This window comes from Pollicipes pollicipes, unplaced genomic scaffold, assembly GCF_011947565.3.
Source record: "Pollicipes pollicipes isolate AB1234 unplaced genomic scaffold, Ppol_2.1 Scaffold_7261;HRSCAF=8764_pilon_pilon_pilon, whole genome shotgun sequence".
Taxonomy (NCBI): domain Eukaryota; kingdom Metazoa; phylum Arthropoda; class Thecostraca; order Pollicipedomorpha; family Pollicipedidae; genus Pollicipes; species Pollicipes pollicipes.
This window is the reverse complement of record NW_023597054.1, coordinates 4,776,240-4,795,412: the sequence shown is the minus strand read 5'-3', so window position 1 is coordinate 4,795,412 and position 19,173 is coordinate 4,776,240. Positions and strand designations below refer to the sequence as shown.

The 19,173-nt window shown below is 48.8% G+C and overlaps 1 protein-coding gene across 1 annotated transcript in view; it reads right to left on the bottom strand.

Moving 5' to 3' along the window:
- The window catches only part of LOC119113040 (organic cation transporter 1), a gene marked incomplete in the record, with an annotated part of 36,316 nt that extends 23,208 nt beyond the window's left edge, over positions 1-13,108 (bottom strand). The window contains 1 exon segment of the mRNA XM_037237359.1: positions 12,797-13,108. Coding sequence (XP_037093254.1) covers positions 12,797-13,023 — 227 coding nt within the window.
- Positions 13,109-19,173: the final 6,065 nt, after the last annotated feature.

The window sequence follows — 19,173 nt, the reverse complement described above, 5'->3', positions numbered from 1 at the left end:
TAGCGTTTCCGTTGGTTACAGCTGCTTTCCATGCCAAATTTGATAGGAAAAGCTACCCTTTCCTCCCTCCGTCCCTAAAATGCGTTACGTTATCAAGCGATTAGTTTGGTGTAAATTCGGGAAACCTAACCTAAATTAAATCGCTCACACTGAGCGGACGTTCGTGACAATGCATGCAGTCAGGCTCGCCGTCCTCGCTATCCCCGCTTCTGCCGGCACCGGTTTCCGCGTCACCCATGTGCACATGCCCAGGGTCGCACCCAGAATCTTGGTGGAGCAGGGATAACGCAGGGCCTTACGAAAGGTCCTTGGGTGAGAGAGTCATCAAGTTTTGAGCTGTTTCCAATATTTTTTTCCTTTCGTTTCTTTTTTATCCAGTTATTCCGAAGGGTGTGTTCATGAAGGGGCTATGGAATGGACACACTTGGCAAAATCAGGCCCCTGGGCGAAACGGAGCGAGGTCCTTTGTTGGTTATTGGGCCCACTGTCCGACACATTACCATTCTATTTTGTTATTGCGGGCCCTTTTAGTGCCCTATTTCCTATCTCCCTTTATTGTCGGGGGCCTCGAGCAATGCAAGAGGCCCGCTGACATTCCGGGTCCCGTCGCTGTCCCTTTCTAACAAACGGCCCCGTTGTCGAGTAGCATTCCTTTGCTGACACAGGATCTCTCGTCAGGCACTGTGGCCCCATGATAAGACATAGTGACCTATATTTGTCTGTGTTAAGCTAGCCTCCGCGCCCACTTGCCATTAGTTCGTACCACTAGCAGGGGCACAATCAAGATTTTCTTAAGGGGATGGAGGTAGACCTCGATGAGAACGCATCACGCCAATTTTTAACTTTCTGTTAAGAGCCAGCTACGGTAAAAATGAAGACATGTAGGCGGAATGGGGTGCCCCTTGGCTGTGCTCCTGCGTGACAGTCAAACAGCAGCGACAGCAGGGCTTGTAGACTACTACCTTGTAGGCAGGGGTCGGTTTGTTTCCTTTCTGAGGGCCGTCGTGTGACATCCGTTGCCCAGATTTGGTCGTCCCCCCCCCCCCCCGACAAATCTTCTGATCCGAACGTCACAAAATCTTAGGAAAAGATTAATATCGCAAGAGCCTCCATCAGGCATTACCTGCGGTTGATGACCATACAGTTCCAAACGGATTATTATAAAGGACTATTCCAGACCACCAACTTAAAAGCAGGAGCTGCCGTACATCAAGATAAAGTGGCATTAGAGCCGGTGAGAAACGTATATAGGGCGTGTTAGGTTCCCAGGTTCTCGCAAGGGCGTAATATCACTGAATAATCCGTTGAGGGGGTGGGGGGGGTAGGGGAGTACGGGGGTAGGGGGGTAGGGGGGTAGGGGGGTAGGGGGGGTAGGGGGGGGTAGGGGGGTAGGGGGGTAACGGCTCACCCTACCACAAAACATGCATCTCACCCGGGTCCTGGGCTTACCCATAATCGTTTAGAAAAGTTGACGCCCGCCGTGCTTACAGAATAATAGGAACACTAACCGCAACATCACGACCTTGCTTGATGCTTCTAATCAAGTTTTGAATAGCTCTTAACTGCCTTGCCTCCAATCACTTTAAATGCTGCATCTAACCTATGTTTTCGCTACGCCACGGCGATGGAGCCAGCAGCGGCGGGGCCAAGGACACATGATGGCACCAGTGACGTTATTGCCCTGTGCTGAGTCGCACAGGATTCCACCAATAGGAAATCCAGTGATGCCCCCCCCCCCCCCCCTTCAGTGTTTCACCCGCCAGCTGACATTGCCAATGTCCGAAGAACGCAGGAAAAACAAAATGGATGGATCATCTTCATCATCATTATCATATGGAGCATCATAAATACCGCGATGTACACGCAAAAGCGAAAGAAAATGCACCGCCAGTGTCAGGGAACAGAACATTAGGTTTCCCAACACCAGCAATCAAACACATTTATCATTGTATTCACCGTGCGCTTTATAGTTTTAAGCAGAAGCAAACAAACAGAACATTGGCTGTTATAACAATCAGCGAAACAACGATTCAGTGAATCAGCATAATACCAGTGCTATATTACCATGACAAGCATCGATATTTTACTCACAGACATAGGGCTCATGGATCGTTCACACCCGGCAACAGTGTTCAAAAATTCATTTTTGGCAGGGTGCGCGGATGTAAAAAAAATACTGAAAGGGATGTCGATACCTGATATCAAAACGGGCCTAAAAACGGCGAATGCACCGTCGAAATGATAACATGTAAATAGAACGCGTAGGGACGTCCGTATTCTTTGCTGAACCTTTTGTAAAGATGCAAACATCATATTGCCATCTGCCCATCTGCCCAAATATATATATATATATATATATATATATATATATATATATATATATATATATATATGGTATTCAATATGCACCAAAGGTACCCTTCCGGATTGATCAGCATTCGTCGCTAATACTGAATCCTTTTCCTTTCCAGACCGCCATCAAAGCACGGTCGCATTGGATTCTTTTTCTGAAAGAGACCGGCGGAATCCTGATCTTGAATCCTGTTCATCTTTGAAGAAGTGTTTATGATGCGCCATTTACAAAAATAATATCCTAAAACCGTTGCTCTGTGTTTCCACTTGACCTTTCATGCTATTCGCTAATAACCTTCATAACTGGGGTTCAGGTGAAAAGGGGAAGTAGTTGATAAACGCTATGACTCATGTATCAGGCACCAAATACCTAAGGAGGCAAAATGTTTCAGTGCTCAACTTAAATTGGTGAGCACTGAATAATTGGCATGCGACCAGCATAACGTCCCTTCTTCCAAGAAAAAGGTTTTACATAAATTAGAGGGGCACCAAATAATCACTGTTCACATAGAGACATAATTATGCAATTATCCTATAAACATCTTGTTCATGTTGATACGAATATCAGCAACTTTGATTTGTATTACAACAGTGCCCATGCAGCCAACATCAAATGTCGCCAACTTGCTGGGGTCTGTAGCAACCTGCTCCCTTTACTTCCTACGCCCTGAATAGGAACACTTTGGATTATTCCAAAACTGTCTGATAACAACAAGAAAATGTTATCATAATTAACTTCATGTCCTTCATTTGATGTCACCTAAATCAAGGTACATGCTACCTGCACAAAAAACATTGATGTACATATGCCAGGCATAATTTGGCAAGATACCGTTGGGAGGACTGCCTACTGAGAAATGACAACATGCGCCCACAAAATATGTTTATAAATGGTCTTTCCATGTGTCGTGTTTTTCTAAACGTTTGGGAGCAAAGCAAGAAACCAAGCCGGAGAGCCCACCACTGCATAAGAGACTACATACCTATTATGTTGAGGTCAGTTGAAAAATTAACATCCATACACATAGTTGACAGCCCACCACTGGCCTACACTAATTTCTCGTCCCATCCGTATTCATAGGTGTACATGGTGCGCCATAGTTTTTGAGGCTGGGGCCCGACCTGATTGTGTACAAGCGGCCTGGAGGCATTCTTCTAAGTGAATTATTCACCTTAGCAACATACATTCCTCAAGACCAGGCTTTAGAAAAGATAATCAAGGGCACCATAGATGGGGCAAAGTTTGATGGTTGTTTCACCAATGTGCACGTTGCATAAGTCAAGCACTACACCCCCCACTCATCCAGCACTTCAACACAAATCTGTACGTCCGTTCAACGCGCACCGGCGTTTTTCCAGGTCGCATCCAGTGCTACTAAATCAAAATGTTTTGACATTACGACGCTAAAGTCAATGTAGTGCCCCAGAAGTCGCATAGAACAGCCTGATATTTCCAAGACTCGTAGAAAACAAAAACGCACTTTCTTTGGTCACTAGCTCTTTACAACTGACAGCCAGATAGCCGAAAAAACTAGGATGGACGTTTGGGTGGCACTCTAACGCAGCAGTGACAAATGGAAAATAGACACATGCTGCAATTTCAAGGAAAATTTAGGAAAAAACGTGATTTGAACGATTTGTATGCAACGCGATTTATCATTTTGATAAAATTTTGGTATTTCAGCTGGAGTTAGCTTCAGTTCAGTCATATTAGCCACAAAGAGCAGCTTTAAAACGGGCCCCTGCTCAACTGAAAAAATGACGCCGGAAACCACGAAAAATGCATGGTGTAACGAGAAAGGAAAATGTACATATAAAAGCGCGATCATTTTGACTCACATTTTCTGCACTGCATGACCAAACTCCAAGGTATCGTTTCATATGCCTATGATCTTTAATCGTTCTTGCTGACAGACTAAGCGAGTGCCGCGTTTAGGGTGGTAATCGACATCCCTAGGGTGACAATCGACATCCCGCTGCCGGCGAGGATGAAACTATCGGGGGCTGATCTGGCGCTCGTGTTACGATCCCGATTTGGTAATTTTGCATATCGCCTTGGTTTGTGCATGGCTAGAGATCGGTGGTGAAGACACGATAAAAATAGACCGGTGCCTCTGATCAGAGTGGCATTTGAGATCATCCTAGATTTGGACTGGCTGCAATTGTCTCCAAATAATTGGCACTCCTGTCATTACCTTGTGGTGTGATTATGTCCCCGTGGCCCATGACCGTGTGGTGTAATGGAACACTTCAGTGATGTTGGGTATGCTATTGGCCTGTAGATTGCAGCTACCAGCCTCTTTCTATGCTGATGGAATCTGTCAATGATTGCTGCATTATTGTCATCGAATATTGTTCAGTTTTAGGACGCTTTTGTTCGCGAGTTAACTACATATTCTGTAGGCATGTGGCTCATTTCAATTCACCATGAACTAAAAAGGAATGCATTTGGGTCTCAGGATTGTATTATGATACGCAGACCAGGTCAGGTCAAATACAGACGGGATAAGGCACGCAGGATGCACAGCTATGCACAGATAAGCGATGCAGGATGATAGTTTTAGAGAGGCGTCATCTTCTCCTTCTCTTGTAGATGACATTTTGCAGGATGCAAGATATGATGAAGGATGAACCCAGGTTCTTCTGTTGGGTAACCTGAGATATAAAGTCAGATTGTAGCCATTGAATGCATCACATGATGCAAGTATTGCCCGTATCAAATGCGGCGCATGTAACTCATAGGCCGAATCCTTTGTTAAGTTCTAAATGGCAGTTGATGGTGCGCTCAGAAAACAATTGTTTATTAATTTGATTGGTTTTGTGGTGGAGAGCATGCAATAAAAGATAGTGTGATGATGCATGAAAACAATGAAAAGGTGTCATTTTCCACCCAGATGCCAGACAAATCTAACACTGCCCGCCGCCCGGCGATGGCTGTCCTTGTTTGGCGTCAAGGTGAATGCCGTCGCATGCCCGCGGTTTCATAGATGGAGCGTACCTGCTTTCACTTGTATGAGCAGAAACTACACTTAAAATCAAGATATTCAATAACCTATTAATACAGACATGTCATCCTGGCAGTGACCTGTATGTCAGTAGGTATAATCGCGGAAAATAATCACCTTCGTATCAGTACCTTCCCACCCCTTCCACGCGCGAGCACAAGACAACGCAGGATTTGGATTGCATCGGTGCAGCTGCCTAGGTTGCTCATAATGATGGGTAATAACGCAAATGAATACATTTGCTGCACTCTTGGTTACGCGAGCCATACGCGGAGTTGGAGATTATTTATCCATCAACACCGTCATTGATCTCCTTCCTCTGAGCCTTGTGTTACGCGAGCTCGTTTATCCTCCCTCTTCCTCGGATAATTGGCATATTTTGCTCCGGAAGATTCCTGCAAGCATCTTTCTTCTACGAGCTTCATGTCCACTATCCATTTTTACTGCTGCCATTGTCATCAGCTCACGTTTACCCTTTCTACAACGGGGTAATCCATCGTTAATTTACAGTTACAATTCATGTTTTTGATCTTACAAATGCGCCGCGGCTGGAAAATCAGCTGACGTTTATGAAATGTACCAAAGTACGTTCGTAGAAATTCTCGAGATATTTGCAGAACTTTTGTGTGGATTTGCAGATTTGCAATTTGTAGTGGTTGTTTGTAGGTTTCTGCTTCATGAAACACATTTTTACAAATACACCTACAAATTTACAACCAACTACCTTTATGAGAAAGGCTACAGGAATCCAGCATTCGGTAACCTATTTCATGGTCTGGGTTACATGGATGGCGGGTCTATGTCCATGGTCTGGGTTACATGGATGGCGGGTCTATGTCCATGGTCTGGGTTACATGGATGGCGGGTCTATGTCCATGGTCTGGGTTACATGGATGGCGGGTCTATGTCCATGGTCTGGGTTACATGGATGGCGGGTCTATGTCCATGGTCTGGGTTACATGGATGGCGGGTCTATGTCCACGTTACGAGCGGTACTTAGCGAGATTGGTTAAGTGTTTCAAATCTCGGGCGCTGCGACTGTTTCATTCTATGGCAACCATGTTTAGTGCTGAGCTACAATTTTGATTTCAGACTTATTCAGATCAACGATTGGTTTCAAAATCCCCAACTTTTTAAGTAGCATGTGAGCAGCGTGCATATTATAACCGTCCATAGCATTTCTACGCCAACCTATTATGGGCATATTCACGTGCAGCATATCATATGTTTCAGCTATAGCCCGAGGACTTAATGGCCACATATCGCAAACTCATAAAAGATACGGTCAATACCTACGATCAACGCTTGGCTCCTTGAGTGAATCCTGATTACGTCCCTGACAGACTGATACTCACAACTATATACCAATGTAGCAGGGGATCCTTAGTTTTAATCAATGCCACACTGAAATGCGGCTGTCTGTCAACCAATGTCTACTTTAAATACACATCACATACATACATACATATATATTGTGTGTAATGGTCACTCTACCACGCCCCCCGGCTGGAAAGTCACCCTGACTGCCACGTCCCCAGACCGGAAAGTAACTCTGACTGTCATGCCCCTAGGCCGGAAAACGCGCTTCAGCGGTCAGCGGGTCGTGCAGTGTTCGGCGCTGCCATGATCTGCGCCGAGCCGGACCCTATAAACAGCAGCCGGGCCAGATGGACGACCCTGGCCGATGCCGGCCGCACCGCGCGCCACGTGCGACAGCGCTGTGGAGCTGGGCACGGGAAAGTTCAAAGTACGAAGAGTGGCCCTGGACACTCAGAGCGCGCCACTTGCGACGGCGTGGAGCTGGTCACTAAGACAGCCACCCTGAGTGAGGTCATGGATACCTGTTGGAAATATTCTGTAGCAGACGAAGTGCATGGGCATTTTCGTGGTGCTTGGATTCTGGCTGGGTGGAGACGCGACTATAATATCTCCTATTGATACGGTTTACACTGTTTTGATCCAGCCTTGATGAGTATAGCTAAAATGTACGTACTGCACTGCGTTAAGCTAGGTCAAGCTCTGACGGTTCGTGACCGTATTGAGCCCTTCGAAGGTGATGCCAATCGAAGCGAAATGACATATATTGTAAAGGTTTGGAGGGCCTTCCCATCTCCTAACGTCGTGATTCCTAGGTGATCTCAGCAAAAATGATCTTAAGCAACTGCTTTTTGGTATCATGTGCTCAGGGTTCTCATGCTGATAATTATTTATGTTCAACATGCCAGTGGGACTGATTTTTACATAATTACTATCTTGCCAATATTGGCTGAAAAGCCGTGGAGATCTTATTGATGAACCGTGCATTTGCCGTCAAGTCTAACACAAAGAGAGCGCTTTATTTTCACGTCCGTGGCCTTCCGGTATAGTGTGTCCGGTCCGCCAACTGCGAGGAAAAGAACACTGAACCAGTAATGTTGTTTCTTCATTGATATGCCTTGCTTTGTTCCTAATACGACAGTCAGGGGACCAATATACCAATATTGTGTTATCGCTTTAGACCTCACATGACATCATGTCGTATATCTGAAATGTTCACCCACAATTAAAAAATCAAAAACATTGCAGCTGCCAACGTGGTGCTGAACTGTACCGCCTCAGGTAGTGCTGATGTGCTCGTCGATCCCGCGTCGTAAGGCAGGTAGGATTAAACACAGTTAGCCATGTTTTCCCTCCAATCGTTTCGTGGTAACGACGGTGTAACGACCACGCCCCAGGCGCGTTTTTGTGCCTTCCTCACTCGAAGGGTTCTCAGAGGCTCCCTAAAATCTCGAGCCAGCGAGAGCCACGTAGCGAGAGCCACGTAGAAAACCACATTGGAAAACCCTTGTCAAACTACATCACAAAGATGTAGCAGAACAACGCTGAATGTTACCTTTGACGCATCAAATCAGGTCAAAGGGGTCATGTTTATCCTTTATAAGCCCCTCCTGTTACCTCAAGAAGTAAGCTTGTTGCGACAATGCGGAAGATGGTGTCGAATATCTCTTGAAAATATTCTCAGATGGACACTAGTGTACAGGGGCGGATGCAATCTATTATTTGGAGGAGGCAGACCGTTCTTCTGGAGCATCATGGAGGGCTGATAAGTATTTTGGGACTTACAGAACTGCACGTAGTGTCGCTAAAAAGGTCACATACTCCACATATGGCAGGAGGATGGTGCTTGACAGCGTGACGGTGGCCATCTTTACGCAAGACGGTGCACCCACCCACACAACGTCGAGAGCGCGGGAGAAGTGCCAGGCAAGCCCTTAACGGTTCTGTTAAAGAACCATGTTCGGGAAGTTCCCCTGACCTGAAACCCGTTGAAAATTTGCGAGCACCAATAACAACACCTCAACGAGACAAGCCTCTGTAAGATGACTGTCAAGCTGCAGAAGGTGCTGCACAAAGAGCAGACGGGCATCACACCCTCGTGCAAGAGCATCGCCAAGCTGCAGGGAGTGCTGCACAGGGAGCGGAAGAGAATCTCGCCCTCGTGCAAGAGCAGCAAGGGCAGCAAGTTCCATGGGTCTGATGTGTTTTACAAGCGGTAGAGTAGTGGAGAACTTATAAAAACATCCTGTTCATCTACATTAATGAACAGCTCATGGGCGATGGGTGCCGGTGATAATGTAAGAGCCATGCGCTGCATAGACAGGCTGTAATGCGGGGCTTCCTGCTGATCAGCTGTGATGGAACAGCATAATTTCCATATGGGTGTTTGTTACGTAATGCCATTTTTGGTGCAACGAAACTGATTGAAAAGCAATTTAAATCTATCGCTTAATTTCTGAGGTAGTTGTTTGGATTGGATAATCCCTTGCACTGGCACACGATTTTCACCATCAATAATGATGCATTCGTTCTAATAGTAAAGAAGAGTAGCGTAATCAAGCTCTTTCCCATCAACATGCATTAACTGGCCACAACCAACGATAGGCAGCAAAAGACGTCCACACCATGCTATCAGATATAGTATCCCAGGCTGGTGTGGACACCAATAGGGAAGGTTATTGCTGTGAAATCCGTGGACGTAGGGTGAGCTGGCTAATAAGTGGCGTGTCCGTTCGGATCAACGATCCAGTCACACTGATCATAACCGCCATGGGAGGTGTAAGCCAAGCCATGCAGAGCCAGTCAGTCCACCATCCCCGCCAGCCAGTCAATGCTGGCTTGATCTCTCCTTGATCCGCCTAGGTTTTTCCTGCACCATCAGACACTTGTTGTCACTGGTTTTGCTCAACTGTATCTTGGACAGCGTTTATGAAGAGCTGACATGGTCTAATTGTCTGACCCCGGGCACCAGGTGCAATATGACTGTGTGGTGAGTGCGGGTGGTAGGTGCACATCATCCCTCTTACTCAAGCAGCAGTGGATAGGAACCTAACTTAGCACCAAATCTGAGATATTAAAGAAGCGATCAAGCAGGGACAGGGCCGTGGTTTGCCGTTAGGGCCATCGAAGTTGCCGCAGTTTTTAATTTAGGAAAGTTTGCGTGTATACCTATTCGACATTTCACCTTAACGGTGCTTTATGCTTGGGTCCCTTAGGATCAAAAATACAAACGTAAAATGGTAAAGTAGTATACGCTGAATAGACAAAAACGTTTCCAGAGTAAAGTTTTCCGACTATTTCGATAGGGCTGACGAAGAACAACGACTATTGCCACGGGTTATGCTCCTTCCTGTGAGTTTTAGAATTAGTTGCCTATGGAATGCAATGAGGCTAGATTAGAGGCCGTTGAATCATATTGTCCCGTCTCGTTCCAATGCGCCATAGCTTTCCAAGATCAATCCTGGAACATCGGGTTGTAACCAGAGGCATCACTCTGCATGCTGATGGGAGACCTGAGACGCACATACTGACAGGAGCCGCTCATTGCTTTTCTGAGCTCCCCTCACATTTTCAACGCATATAAGCAAAACAAAATCCGAACCAACGAAATGCCACAAATTTCTGTGAACTGTGAGCACACTAGGCACAGTAACATGTGCGTGTGCTCTTACACCTCCATCCGGGCGTATTAATCCGGGTTAATTTTGAATCAACGGATCACTATGCGGAGAAAGTTTAACGTGCCGCTCGGTACGGCCTACCCATCTGTCTAACGTCACCTGATGACGTCATGACATCTGTCTGACGTCACCTGATCGTCGAGAGAGAGAGAGAGAGAGAGAGAGAGAGAGAGAGAGAGAGAGAGAGAGAGAGAGAGAGAGAGAGAGAGAGAGAGAGAGAGAGAGAGAGAGAGAGAGCACATTTCGGGACGGGACGGATACAAGTGTAGAGTTCACTGGTACATCTTCCACCTGTTGGTCTCACCAAAATGGTGTGGAGAAATGTAATCATCAAATTTTCTGCAGTGTGCTCCAGCGCGAAAGGAATATCGGGAGATGGCGATCGATTTTTTTCTAAGAAATCTGACCATGAGCACAGCATCTAAACGTCGGATTTGTGTTTATGACGTCGCTTAACCACAGCCTCCTGGTGAACAGAAGGTGTTTTATTTTTAGCATGAAAACTCCCTGCTCGTGCCTAAACACCAAGAGATATTCACTGAAACGCCAATGCACCGAAAAGCGCCGAAACACTAAAATGCAGCTTCCAACACATGTCAAATCGATGGTAGCACTGCCTTTTCAAACGGTCACTCGGGTGGCCGTACAGTCGCCAGCAGCTTCCAACCAGATACATGTCCATTCAGAAGGCCGTGCGGTTCGGTTCCATTTTTAATATAAGCGCATCCTGGCAGTGCACATGCATGTTTTGTGGCGTCTCGTCTGTACGTGTCAAATCACACCATTACGAATAAAACTTACTTCGTGCCCAGGCCACCATCGATGAACGAAAGACGATAACCTTTTTTGTTGACCACTGTTTCGAGATTTTTTACTTTGGACTGTGCCGCATTCTGGGCGTTGCACAAAAATCCAGCTTTACCCCGGCTTCAAAGGAGAAGCCATTTTTCAGCATCGAAACAATTTTGGGATCGGCCAAATCTTTTTTTCTAATCAATGTTGGTACCGTGGCGCAACTTTAAGTGGTCGAAATCCAGGAAAAAAGCAGGACCTGGGGTAGGTCAGATCGAGCGTCTGTATTCAGGTTCGTCTTCTGGTGGCGGGGAACATACAAGTCCCTTTATGCGCCTGCTATTTTGTCCTTGCGGGCATGGACTGTAAACTGTAGCAGCGGGCGTGGTAAAGGTCAGATAATATCAGGGAGTAGGCGGGCAGAGCCAAGCGTTGCGGCACGTTAAGCCTTCGCCGTAAAACTCTGCCGTTGGCCCGGCGTCTCGCGATCAGATGGTGGTGTTCAGGGTCACGAAACAGAAATCATTCAGCGTAGTTGCTGGTCCCTAAAATGTATCCGATCAAGAGGTCAGGGAAAAATCTTTAAAAAAATGTCACAACAAATTCCTTGGTTTCTTTTTAATATATATTGCCGAATTACGGCCAAATGACGATGGATGCCAACCACTCACTACCCTGGCATTCCCAGAGAACCAGGCATACAGCAGCCTCTCCAGCACACTTCAATGTCGGTCAAGCTTTATTACCAAACCTTTGAACAAATGGGCCGGCCGCCAATCCCTCCAGCCGTCTGACCTGTCTGCTGCCGAAGGCATGCACCGGGCTCAGGACTGTTCCGCAAAACAGCTGTGGCTGAGTTACAGTCTAAGGATCTAGGATTAACCTCTGAGAGCTGTGGCGCACTGGAGCGCGAGGGGACTTAATCTATGCTGTAATTGTACAAGTCGAATAAACCCTAGCGTGAAAGGACTAGTGTGCACCAACTGGGTTTCGCTTCTCGGCTGGTCCATCTTCATGCCTTCTCACAAGTTTGAGAAAGGTGCATGATGGCTGTGGCTATCTAGTCTCCTTCCATTTGGCCATTAGAACGAAAAAAATCTGCTTTAAAACTGTCTGGTTGACAACGGCGCACGTCGATTTATACCAAGACCGTCAAAGGTCACTGCCGACTGGGAATCGTTAACGTCAGTCGAAGCACTCTCCCTTGTGATTGACTTACGTGTTTGTCAAGGGCCAATTTGAGGAGGGGGGAGGGGGGATGATCTTACTTGTAACGGCCTGGTGGCTAGCGTATCGAACTTCCACGTCGGGGACCCGGGTTCGAATCTCGGTTGCACATAACCACTGGGCTTTAATATGGCCAAAGTAGTCGCTAGCGCTCCATAAAAGAGACGTAACGATTTTCCTGGTATTCCATTAAAGCAAATCAATTTTACGGCTGGGTGTAACATATATTTTTCCTAGGACAGGGTAGGTGCCAGTATTACGAGCACAGGCCTAGACCGCCCTTAATACTGAAAGGATTTAAACAAAGGTGGACCAGAGTAGCGGCCTTTTCGAATGAGCGGCGGGGTTTTCGGCCGGAGCCGCTGCTCGCTCCGTTGTGTCGCCCCTTCGCAGTCCTCGTCATCGCCGTACTCAAAAACCGACCTGGGTATGGTGAGATTCTTCCACTCGTCGACCGTCAGGTTGTAGAGCTCGCGGCCAGGTACGTGGCACCAGTGGTTGGGCACCGACACCATGAACAGGATGTTGAGCACCATCCACGCCAGCAGGAACGAGACCGGATACACCAGCAGGTAGATCAGTCGCCGCTGAAACCAGTCGGCGTTGCCCACCAGCTCCAGGATGTCGTCAAAGTCCATCTCGGTCGCCATGGTGCGCGCTGGCCAGGCGTCGGCGGACGGTGCCACAGGTGCGGTCGCTCTGCGCGGCCGACACGCGGCGCGCGGCCCTCACCAGTGCCGCGTCACGCGGAGCTGGCCCCGGCCCGGCGGCAGCTCATCGACGCGCCGTCTGGCGGCGCCCGGCCCGGTGTCCGTACCTCGCCGCCGCACTCTGCGTGCGCGCCCAGCAGCTGGCCGCGGCGTGCGCGTCCCGATCCGTGGCCGTTGTGGCCGACCCCTTCGCGGCCGCGCCCTGTCGCCGTATGCGCGGCTGACACGGCCCGAGCGTCGTTCCCGGCCGCGGCGCCCTCTGCGTCGCCGGCACTGCGGGGCTTCGCGCGCCGGCGCCGGTGGCGCCCCCGGCGGCGGCCGACGCGGCGGCGGCATCAGCGGCCCCCGCCGCGCCCCCGGGACCGGGCCTCCAAACAATAACGGCCGATACGGCCTGGCCTCAGCCACCTCATTGTCCTGCAAAGGCAAATAATCAACAGCGAATGGCTCATAGGACGCGGCCGTAAACGGTCTTGGTGGCTGGTGCGGGCTCGTGATCAGCTCCGCGGGTCATGCTCTGGCCGCGGCCCAGCCGGTTACACCGGCCCAGCGCCGAGCTCGGGGAGCGCCAGCACCGCTTAACGGGCGCCCAACTTCGTATCAGGCACTTACGGTGAAAGACTGATGACAATGTCGCTGTAATTGTCCGAGCAGGATGTCCATAAGGGGCCTTTGGCGGCGGCGATAGTGGCTCAGATCTATGTAAGGAAACGGAGAGGTGCTTCCACCAGGCTGACCCGACATTGGAGGTACCAGGCTGTATGGTGCACTGCCTCGGCTCCATAGCTCGCTTCGGAACGAGGGCCCAGCGACGGTGAATGAACCGGCATGACACTGCGGTTATCCAACTTACCAACCACGCATCTGGCATAATAACACCACCGGGCCCGCTGTGACGCAGCCGTCGAGAGCGCTGTGTCCTTGAGCTGGTCTGAAGTGACGTCACACCGCACGCAGCCTCGAGGTCATCGCACGATTATTGACGGTCCAACACGCTACGCCCGCCTCATCAGCTTCCGCCCCGCTCTGATCCCACCCGGAAATCTCTCACAGCCGGCTCTCGCTGGCGGCAGCCTCGGTTCCCTTGAATAGGGCATGCACTTCCTTTCATTTCACTTCTATTGCAACCCTCACGTATAAATTCCTTTGGTAGCTTTATGAAGACGAGGCATGCTAAGAAAATATATGCATAATTTGACCAGTGGCAAAATTATAGCGGCGGTGATGAGATCTGCGGGCATGTACATATAGCTTTAGCATGGCCCGGTGGGAAAATAGTGCATGGTTGTATTTTTTTGCTCGCATTCACGTGCAGAACGCAGTTGATATGCTGGTCGCTGCGGTATAGATCGGGTCCGTTTTGAGATGCCCTCGTCCTGTCGGACCGTTGTATCCGGTTGAGTTCGAACTGCTGTTGATGGCTCGGGGTTGGGCTTGGCGCAAACGCACAATGTCGGTGCATAGATAAGCAGACAATATCACGCAGGTAGCGCAGATAACGCGCAGATAATATTCATGCAAAGAAACTGTTAGATAAAGGGAGTGTGGCAGCGATCACACCCAATTTCACAGGACACGAACCCAATAAGTGTGCAAATTTATGAAGAATACTGCCACCTCAAGTTCACCCTAATCTGGTTTGTCTGCCCGCAGTTAGGAGGTGGGGGAGGGGGAGGGGGTGCACGGATTCCCAACCTAAGATCTTTAACATTACTGGGCCTATTTCCGACGCTGAGCCGCTGACTTCGGCTTTAGGTATCATGGTTTGTAGACTTGAAAGCCTGATTCACAGAAACAATCTTGCCCGTCCTTTCCCCTAATATATTTAACAGCTTTTCTATGCTGCGGCGCATATATGACTTAGAGCCCAAAACCAGTTAGTCATTCTCAGGACCAATTAATACCTGATGGGAGCCGGAGAGTTAACAGCACGAAATGTTGTGTACATATGAACAAGATATGTACAAATATGCACAAGACGACGACGAAAGTCCGAAACATTTTCCACCCACAATGCCCACACCCAGTCTCAATCATTGCGCAGAATCCTGGTTGTTTCTTTTTATTCAATGCAGTTTTAGCAGGGGGCAAATGTGGTTTTGGACTCGCACAACGTCTGCTTTGGCTGCAACTTCGGCTCCATATCATTGTCTTAGCTTCGAGTTTTTACATGAAGGCCAGAAGCCTCACTTCGTCCCTATTGCCGGTTCTGAGTGATGTATTTGTGCAAATAAGATAATGGGTGACATAATTTATGCCGCTTTCAGACGACTCCGTTGGGCATCTTTCGTTCCCCCGTAACCTTTGCAGGTGTCAGCGACGTCTCTTCAGTATACCGAGACGTCTCTCCAGATTTGGGAGCACCAAGCTATTAGAGTAGCCTAACCTGGTGGGTAGTTTCAGGTCTCACGGGAGTTCATCCCTAGTTTTACCTGTCCATTAAAACTACGTAAGCTGTTCAGTGCATTAGCGAGGAACATTAGTCATATAGATAAGACAGTAGTATTAGCCTTATTCCTCGGGAAAACCGGGAGAATAGAGATATAGTTAGGTTGATATTTCGACAACATGTCTCTCGAAACAATAGCAGAACTCGATATAGCAAGTGAACAATAGCAAGTAACTTCTGCTCTTGCAACCTATCTGTATCTCTATTCTCCTGGTTTTTCCGAGGCATAAGACTAGTATTACTGCCTTATCTACGTCCATTAAAACCTTGGGAACATTTTCAGATCCCAGGGAAGCCTTTGCTCGGGCGACGCAGCAAACAGGAGGGGGGGGGGGGGGAGACAGAGGGGGCAGTTGTCACCGTGCTGTCCGGCAGGGGGTGCAGTAATGTGTTCTGGCCCCTGAATTTTTGGAGACGCCTTCGCCTGAATTCACTGCTTTGTAGCTACCTATCAATGTCCAAAACCCTGTCTTTTTGACGTCCATTTTTTGTGTTGGCGTCAGCCTTGTCAATGAAACCAGACGTCAGACATGCTGATAAAATCCTGACGAACTGCGCTCCGAGAATCTGAACGCTCTTTTGTTCTTTCGATGTTCTTTTCACTCTCAGAATATGTTTTTGTACACCACTGGCGTACTGTGGACGATGGGGGAAACCATCCGGTGTTGGAACATCCAGACTCTCTTGGGCGCTCTTCAAGCCCTTGGAGCATATTTCCAGACCTCGGAGACATGTTCTGAGTCTTCAGGTACACTCTGCGGTTCGAGGCTTCCTTTAATCGTAAGGGTGTTTTCTGGACTCTAGGACATATTCTCAGCTTACAGGCCCACCATGTGAACCCTTAGGAACGTCTCATGGATACCACACAAAAATTATTTTTAAAGCGCCTTAGAGAACACCTGAACACCTGGGACATCTTTTGAACATCAGTGGTGATCTTTGAGCCCTCGAGCGCCGAAACCCCAAGGTTTGAGGCACCCTTAACTGCTTAGGGTGTTACGATTCTTCTTTCCCTCGAAACACCTTCGAAGCTTACAGGCGACCTTTGAGCCATCGGAGGCGGTTCCAGTTGTTGGGTGCCCTTTAATTGTTATGGAAGCCCTCCCAACCTCAGGCCATACGCTGTGGGAGCCGAAGAAGTACTCTACGCGCGGGGAGGAGGAGGGGTGGGGGCGGGGTGGGGGGGGGGGGCAGAAGCCTTCCGGCCCAGGGGTTTGGGACATCCTTTCTTTTCACAGGGCACCTTGTAGACTTCACGAGAAATCGGCAGATTCACAGAACACATAGCATCCCTGCATTCCTGGGGCGCCCCCCCGCCCCCCCCCCCCCCTTCGCCAGGGTTTGGAGCACAAATATTTATGATCATGAACACCTATCTTGCTCCAACCCGTGCCGCGCGCAACTTTAGAGGTGCTACCATAGGAGAGTTCCTCCAATACCCTCAGGAGTCTTTAGAGAAGTGCCTTTTAGAGAGTTATTTTTCGATCAGAAGGGGCATGTGTCGCACTGCCTTGCCCGACTTTGGATCCGTCTCTGCATAACTCCCATGCACTTAGTTAAGGACTATTTAATTAATGATGCAAGCATTAGAAATTTCAAACCCTTTGGTCAAAATAAAGTGGGCTAAATCAGCTGAGAAAAGACAAAACATGACACCCCGCTAAACAGTTTAGTCAATCGTCTAAGGTTTCTGCCAGCTGCTGCTTTGCCGACAGAGGGCCCTTTGCGCCGATCAGCGACACCCAGAGTCCATATGAGTCTATACGCCGGTCAGGCCCCACCAGTGCCGCTCAGTCCGCTCCGGATCGGCATGGACCTCAGGGCCCACTTCCCAATCAGCTAAAAAGCCGGGGCCAGTAATTTACACTGGTCGGGGCCCCTGTATCTGTCAGCGGTCCACAGCGCCTAGCAGAGGGTTCTGTGCTCGCAAGGGGCCCCGAGCCGACTAAAAGCGGTGTGTGACTAGGCCCGAAGAGAGTCCGGGCGCCCCAACGGAACCGACTGTCAAAGGCCCGGCTGGAGGGCATGAAGGCCCGAATAATTAGCTGTAGATGACACAAAAATTCACTGCCCGTAAAATTCGCTGCTCGTGACCTGAAACATCGGTCAGAAGTCCCCTTACACCGTTTGAGGACCGCCTGACACAACGCGGGCGTCTAAGTCAGCCAGAAACCATGAGCACCAAACAGTTGGTTGTCAGTCCAAACCCTGGGGGCCCATTTCACAACCATAAGCAAGACCGAGGGACACGATTGGCACTGGTCTGCTCTAGGCCCTGGAACAGTGCCTTGGGCCCCTGTGTCGGTCAGTTCATCTCGCGGTAGCTTCTGGCTTCTATTCCAGTGATGGAGAGTGAAAACAAAAAGTATCAAAGATGAGCATACTTTCATTAGCAAAAGACCATGTTGGGCGATTTGGGGGGGGGGGGGACCTTTTACTATCATGTGGTCTTTGTCAACACTGTGCCCCTCCTTTGCCAATGCACAGGCTGCGCGCCTGGTTTGGCACAAAGGGGACACATGGGTGCCCTCCACTCCGGCCTGCTTTCCTCCTTCAACTTATGATGAGCCCGTCTCTGATCTGAAAAGAGCCCATTTCCAGATAAAAATGCTCACGTAAGTTTAGACTAGCAAATGACCCTTATCCGATCACGAAAGGCCGTCATAGACTCAGGAAGAATCCGTTTTTGATTTTACGATTGAATAGATAGCCTCAGTGAAATATAGCGGCCCATCGGTTTGGAGGCCCTTCGTTAGGTCTTTGCCCCCCCCCCCCATCCCAAATTCGGATACGTTGCCACTGAGTGTAACAGAGCTTTTCATCGCCTTAAGGATTAGCCGATCGGAAATTAAACTTAGAGCACTGCCATCGACTCGAAAACAGCTCGGTGGGGTGCGCACTCGGGGGTATGTTGCGATCAATGTTTTCAAGCACATCATCATCCCATTTTGATAAAGAGTACTCCATGATCAGGCGGATGCCCGGGTGTTATACATTCATTCTAATCAAAACTGGGTGCATGTCCAAGGCCATGGGCCCGCACGTCCAAAATATGGGCAATGCAGCGTGCGCGCAAGGATGGAGGATATTCGAGACTGGACACGAACCATGTCTCTAGTGTGCGCATGGAGTGCCTGAGTGATGTGGGTGGTCGCAGGTGACACCACCCTGCCACGCATGGCAACGCCAAACATTTGTCTATAGAACTTTGAGTCGAACCGCATGCACTGGGTTTGTTAGGACATGGGCCAGGAACACACGATGTCCTTGATCGCAATGTCAAGTAAATGTATTTGAGCTATATTGCTTACAATGATACTCATTACTGCGTCAAGTCCCTAACATTCCCTATGAACCTATGGTCTACATGAGAATACACTCCTCCGTCAGAGACTGGGAGAGTAAATGGGCGCCTCCGACGAATCTTTGGCTGGAGGCGGCCAGGGCGTATGGCATGAAGGAGTGACGTTCTGTTCTCTCAGAACCGGCACAACCGTTTGTGCATTCAGCACTGAACACATGGACAACATTATGTTTGCGACCATCATGTGAACAAACGGACATGGATAATAGCATCGAAACCAGCGCTGGTTCATCGCCACATTTCTCTCCTTGTATGTATCCGCCTACGACAGCAACAT